Source organism: Dermacentor albipictus, chromosome 5 (assembly GCF_038994185.2).
Source record: "Dermacentor albipictus isolate Rhodes 1998 colony chromosome 5, USDA_Dalb.pri_finalv2, whole genome shotgun sequence".
In the NCBI taxonomy this organism is placed as follows: domain Eukaryota; kingdom Metazoa; phylum Arthropoda; class Arachnida; order Ixodida; family Ixodidae; genus Dermacentor; species Dermacentor albipictus.
The window spans coordinates 106,422,644-106,429,560 of NC_091825.1; the positions used below are offsets into that span (position 1 = coordinate 106,422,644).

General features: G+C 43.5%; 1 protein-coding gene across 1 annotated transcript; it reads right to left on the bottom strand.

Moving 5' to 3' along the window:
- Positions 1-58: 58 nt before the first annotated feature.
- LOC139060010 (EEF1A lysine methyltransferase 1) lies at positions 59-6,437 on the bottom strand. The gene is made up of 5 exons (XM_070538685.1): positions 6,279-6,437; positions 5,898-6,021; positions 5,479-5,561; positions 1,855-2,129; positions 59-394 (listed from the first exon to the last, which is right to left on the bottom strand). The coding sequence occupies exons 1-5, from the start codon at positions 6,281-6,283 to the stop codon at positions 261-263; spliced, it is 621 nt and encodes a 206-aa protein (XP_070394786.1). The 5' UTR covers positions 6,284-6,437; the 3' UTR covers positions 59-260.
- Positions 6,438-6,917: the final 480 nt, after the last annotated feature.

Below are 6,917 nucleotides of genomic sequence, written 5' to 3' on the forward strand. Positions count from 1 at the left end.
TGAAGGACTGCTCATTTTTACGGTTGCTTCGTTGCAGTCAATATAGTAAGTCAGTATCCACAGCTTTGTTGTATTTGTTTTATTTCATGCATGTATATAAGTTTCCTCTGATAAAGAATACTGGAATTGTAAGGACTATGAAAATACTTTGATTAGTCAAAAACTACCAGGGATTGTTAGGACTAGGAAAGCACTTTGATTAGTTGTAAAAACTACCGGGGATTGTTAGGACTAGGAAAACACTTTCAGTCGACAACAACTCAGCAGCAAAATTCATCCAAGTTGTAGTTGGCAAAGCATTTAAACTCGTTGCCAAGCTTCCGTGTGTGTGTGGGCTCAAAATTGCATGGTCGAAGGCCGAGGAGCTGTTCTGCATAGGGCTCCATCACTGCACCTGAAAGTGAAAGAGACAAATCACATCAAGCGAGAAATGGTGGTCCAAAGCAGCAGTCACTAGCTCTGAAACATAGTGGTAAATTCATGAGCACAGTCTGTACTTTTTATGTTCAAAACTTTACTACTGGTTGCTTTGAGAGTCATTTTCAGGTAACTATGTGCTTAGCATTACACCAGCATTTGAATAATCTGTACAATGGTTGCGACAGGTCTGATGCAAACTCTGTGGTCTTAAAGGGCTAGCATGTCCTGCTTGGTTAGCTTAAACATTCATGAGCCATTCCACTCTGTGAAGGTGGATGACCAGTGAAGCTGTTTATCACACGACGCAGAGATGACATAGAATTTTGAACAAAGGTACGAACATATTTATTGTCCTGATCGGTGATCGTTGTGACAATAGGTATGCACACACACTCGCGTATCATGTGTTATTAAATGCATCTGTCATGCAAGACAATGAATGGCTCATGCCCCCTTAAGCAATGGTTCATGCCACAGTAAATTTTAAAAATTTAACGCAGCCTCCCCATTACAACGACAGAAGAGAAATGAAATTCTGTGCTGGAGTGATGAACGGCAAACGAGCCAGCTGTGGAAGAAGACGACGATGCTCAAGCCGCTGATGATGATAATGATGATGACAATAGTTTCCTCTTTCCAATGAATGGCTCGCACCCCCTTAAGCAATGAGCAGCAACGGAGCCAGCTGTAGAAGGAGATGACAACAAATGCGTAAGCAGTGGCACGAGCGCACTAGCGCAGTTGCACCGAGGGGCACCAGCGAGCTAGTTTGCGGGTTGCTCATGGACAACTGATGTTCGAGGATGACGGAAATGCCCTAGCCATATGCAGCTTCGCTATAAAGAGGAAAGGAAAACAAACATCCAAGTTGAACACTACAAGATAAAATTTTTCTGTACTTAATTCAATTAGCACACCACACCACTCTGTCCGGCATCAAGTGTAGCTACCCTATCTGATATGGCACTATGATACAGACTTTTGTCTAGAGAGAGTTGTATGGACCAATTATGGCCAAGGCCAGTCCATGCACGGTACTCTAGAAAGGTGTGCAGAGTAAAAGCTGGCTGAGACTGAACAAGCTCAACCTGTACGCGAAGACATCCTCAAAACTAGCATGCAGCGACATTCTTCCTACATGCTACCATGCCGAATTGTTATTTCTGCTCGAGTTGCTCTTCCATTCATCTCAAAAGGCCATTTCAGGTAATGCAAAGAATTTGCAGGACTGACAAAGCATATTCTCATTGTCTGCATATGTCTTGTCGTCTAGTTCTGCCAAGGTGAAAAACCAAAAGCTACAATGCAGGATTTTTTGTTCTTAAGAAAATAACTGTGTTCAGGTTTTCTGGAACTTGACTTTTGCCTATGGCAATGAAAACTGGTGCAACTAGGACCTAGAACATGGAGATGACAGCAACCATTATTACTCACCTGTGCAGAGGATTACAAATGTGGGCCGCAGGAATTGTACCGTTTCCGCAGTTTTTGACAAACACTCCTCAGAGAGGAAGGGGGGATCGAGCACCACCACTGTGAACTTCCCCTGCCAGTCCTGAGGTATCTCGAGCGGGACGTTGTAGTCGTAGTGCACAAAGTCTTCCCCATGACATTCAAACCTCCGGTCGAACTCTAGGAGCTTGAGTGTGTTTTTGCAGCCTAGCTCTCGAAGCTTAGCATACAGAGTTGGGCATGAGATACAAGCAATCCTGCAATGACAATGTCATTAAAATGTACGTTAAGTTGCTCCTTCAACTGTTCTCAAAGGCTAAAGTATGCTTAGTGACAGAGTTAATGAGATGAAACTACAAACGCTGTTAATAAAGAAAAAACACGAAGAGCCAGCACAATGTCAGAATCTAAATGACGGTAGGCTGGTGCAGCAGCGATCACATGCACACGGTCTTGTCGCCTGTAGCTGTCGGCCCTCTCTATCACAAGGACAAAGCCGACGTGTGGTGTTTGTCAAAGGAAGGATGGCGATGGGATGTGCATGCACAAAGTACAACACACCTAAATACACTGAAGGCATCCAGCTTTGCAAGGAAAGACTTGCTTTGAAAGATCTTTCAAAACATAAAATATTAGGTTTTTCAGCCGCTCAGAAGAGAGCAGTGCTGCATGAACAAGACATAAACGTTGGACACAAGATTAAAACAAGGCAAGACTTGGAAGTAGCAACACATCATAAAAAATGACCTTAACGCCCAACAGTTGAGGCAGGATTGGGCAGACCAAATGAGCTAAGTTGGTGACACTCGTCAGAAATTGGGACTGAAACAATAGACTCGGATACAACTTTTTAAAAGTGAAAGTTCCTCAAGGGCACTGCAGTGTCAGGCTTGGAAAAATGTGTACTGCATAACACTAAGGAGACACTATGACTTGGCACACAAAATGCCACGCGACTCAATAGAGAGTTTTAGAATAGGGGCCCCAAAGAAATAGCATCAAAGCCACTGCGCATGCGCAAGACGTAAACTGTGTTTGGGTTTTGCGTTGGGCATGCTATTTCACTGATTTAGTGGGAACCCCAAAAGTTGCCCAAAAAGATTTGCGTAAATAAACATGGCGGCACCCATCGAAGTGACAGCTCTAACCTAGCACCAAACTGGGTTCAATTCGTGGTAACGCATGAAGTACGCAAGCTAGGAGAAGTGACTGCAGTTAACGCTTCCTCTCAACTAGTGTGTGTTATGAAGACTGATTCATTAGGCGCTGCTAATTCCGAATTCGATCGTGGATTTTATGGCTAGTAGGCCTAACACAGCTTAGCTTGGCTGGTGAAGGCACGTATGTAGAGTTGTTTACTCAAAACTAAGGGTAACTAATTGTTTGCTGCTTACACAGTAATCTCTAGATAACCTCTAAATTGTAATTAAAAGCAAATACATAAAAGTTGAAATTACTATTCTTGTCATAAGATGGTATATTTTATTTAATTATTTTTAATAGCTTTTCTTTGACGCCGTAGTGGAACTGTCAGCGCAAGACCCTATCCGCAATGCAATGCCCTATTTTAAAACTCTTCACTCCTGTGTGCTTCAACGCTAACACCCACAAAGCTCTTTGCCCCCAAACTATTCGGGCCCCTATTCTAAAACTCTCTAATGAAACTAAGGCTTTGATGGCTGCTTAAATGCCAAGAAAACGTGGCTTTAGTATGCATGTTGTATGGCTATCTTGTCTACCAAGTCCATTAACACTACCACTAGTTATACCATGGCAAAATTTCTGTTTTCATTCTGCCAGACACTTTCTCCTGAAACCCAAAGAAGCATAATCAATTTGCAAGATGGTTCTTATTAGTCAATGGTATGTTATAAATGTGAAAAAAAGCCAGCTGAAATTCCCAGTTAGATCCCAAAAGCAGGACCTCCATGTACGTGAACAAAGAGCCGATCTCCTGATGTTTGATATGGTAACAACTTTTGCATAAATAGAGAAATTGAGATGCAACATTGTGTGGTGGGCTGCCATGTTTACACTGCAGCCTGGATTTTAATTTAATTTTGTGGTATTTGAAACACACTTCGTGGTTGCATTTTGTCGTCTGGGCTGACATAACGGCCCACATCAAATTAGTGCAAATATTCTCGAAAGCTGGCAGCAAGACTATAACTAAACCGTTTCTGTACACTTCCACAGACTTCATATTCGTTATGAATATTTTACGTAATCTTGTCCAAATTTAAGCGAAAGTGCAATTTAATGTACGAGGTGCCTCAGGTGAGATATGGCGGGACTTGAAGAAGCAAAAAAACAAGATGAGCTGCATCAGATGCTATTTCTATTTATTAGATTCAGGTGGAAAATAAAGTGCCTTGTCCGTCTAAAGCACAGGCTTGCATAGCTTTATATGCAAATTGTCTGCTTTGAATGGCCAAGGCACTGCAGAGGTCAAGGCCATAAACTGCAAACAGGAGGTCAAATCACATTACAATATCCTGAAGCACACTTCTTTCTTTATTGTACATTTGACTGAGGGTTACCAGAGCTGATACACAATCCAAAGTCACATGCTTGAACGTTCATTTGTTCCAGGCGGCTGAAATCTATGCCTATATTGAAAATGCAAATGGACACAACACTGGTGAACATCAGGCGGCTATCAGTTGCTGGGAACACTTTCAGATGTTGCGAGAGATCAGACTGTTGAGGCTGTTAAACTTTTATTGATAGGCAAGGTGTAAACACTGGTAAGGTTTCAGATTTGCTCGACTGTTTTGGCAGAGCAACACTCATCTTAAACAAATTCTTATGTGACAGAGAAAACAGGCTTACAACACCCACAAAAAGCACCATTTCTTCTTCCTGCTTGCTCAACTCCATTTCATCCTAATCTCAGCTAAAATATTCTACACCCATTTGCTCTTTAATACACACCACCTCAAAATTTCTGCCACATATGTTAGTACCGGTAAAATACAATGATAGTAGACTTTTAAAAATTCCCATGTGCTACCCATCATGTCTTGTTATGCCTGCTGTACACGCCCCAACCCATTTCTATTCGGTAGATTTGCTTCTCATGATCCAGTTTCCATGGGACTCACTGGCCGTGATAAACATACTTTTGCACAGATTTTAGAGGCTGACTGCCTGTCACAAATTCTTGTTCTCTTGCCAGGCTACTCAAAATTGCCTTGATCTCCCGCATATTAATGTTCAGACTTTGGTGGCTAAGGTCCTCAATCATTTGTTGTAAAGCCAAGCAAACAAATGCAGCCAAGGACAGCAGAGAATTAGGTGGTGTGATCAAATGAAATGTGCAGGTAATTGCGCATCTCAGGGAGAGGCTTTCATCCTGCAGTGGATATAAAACAGGCTGATGAAGTTGAAGAAGAAAGGGCTAGGTTGCAGTAGAAGATCCTTTTCTCTTCTAGCACAAGCCTTGCCATCGCCTCATTAGAGGCAGATCCACATGTTGGGATATTAATTGCTAACAGATTGGGTTTCAGACTCGCCCACCCTATTCGTTGCCGATCACTATCTCCCGTTGCCCCCACCATGCAAGGTAAGGGCCCAAAAGAAATACGTGACACGAAGTGAACTCACGCTCCTTCAGGTCCTGCTGCACGCAATGCTTCGTTGGCCAAAGCCGCTGCTGTCTCGTCACTGTACCAGAACTGGCTTAATTGCTTGGGTGAACAGAAACATGCAAAGAAATAAATACTGTAATTGTCGTACTGGTATCACAAAAATTACGCGGGGCAGAGAGAGCCGCACAGAATATGACTAATTGTTCTGTGAATGTAGTAGCTGTCGATAATCTGGGGCTGATGCGACAATTGTAATACTGTCCACGTAGTCCACTGTTTTAGGTAACGTCGCACTTTAATATTAGTTTTTTTTTTCTTGATATGTTTCCCTGGCGTTGTTTAGATATCTGCTATCGATCAGGCTAGTCATGGCACCGGCTTATCAAATGGCTATCACCATAAACCAAGCGTGTATGTTCGCAGACATGAACGTACCCAGTCCTCCTGTGGTGCAGTTCCCTTTTCTTGCTCCTCTCTCTCGCGCAAGAACTCTTCGAGCGCGGCTTTCGCGTAGTCGGACAGCTCCGGCGGACCTTCGTCATCAGCTGATTCGCTAGACCTGCATAAGGAAACACGCACTTTCGGATATTTTTCTGAATGCGGGAAGATGGGGCGGGAGGGAACCCGGGAAGGCGCGATCTGCAGAAAAAAAAGAAAGAAACTGGTTTCGACCTCTGCTCTAGTTTTATAAAACCGAGCGATAAGTTCTCAACTCGCGCAACCGGTTTTAGGCGCGCAGCCTGCCGCGCCCTTTGCGCTTGTAGAAACCGGTTTTTCGAAGAGAGATCTCGTTCCGGGATAAAAGAGAACTTTCACCTCATGTTTTGCCGATGACGTAGGACACAAAATAGTGTCTTGGCTGGGCCAACTCCAATGTATTTTACGACTATTTAGTCGTATGGTTTAATGGTCACTTTTGTATGAATCTAACTGCAATCCAAACAAACTGGGCGCGGCCATGTTGCTGATATCGATGTCGTTGCTGTAAACCGCTACTACGACACGAGCAACTTTTACAAAATACCATTTTGGGGGGCTTTGTAGGGATCAGTGCACGAACGTTAAAGTGCGCGAAAACCAAACCGTGCTGTATCACGCGCTGGGCGGAACTGGTGTTCATAGAATGATGTTGATGATGATGATGAATGAAGATATCGCACGTGGTTGCGACATCAAGCTTCCTTGTGGCACGCTGCTTTTAAGGCGACCAAAAGTTTCAAATCGACCTCCTGCCTCCACTCCACCCCCCCCCCCCCCTTCTTCCCTTTTGATAGACATAGGGGTTGTCCACATCTTAGAATTCGCCGCAAGATTACAGCGCACTTAGACTCGGAAAAATTTGCGAGCTCCATTGGCTCCTCCTCAACAGATGTGTTCACTGCGCTTCATGAGCAAATTTTAGTTTAACGTTAGCGTAATAGCGGGGTTAAGGGAAATAGTGTTACCGTTCCACAC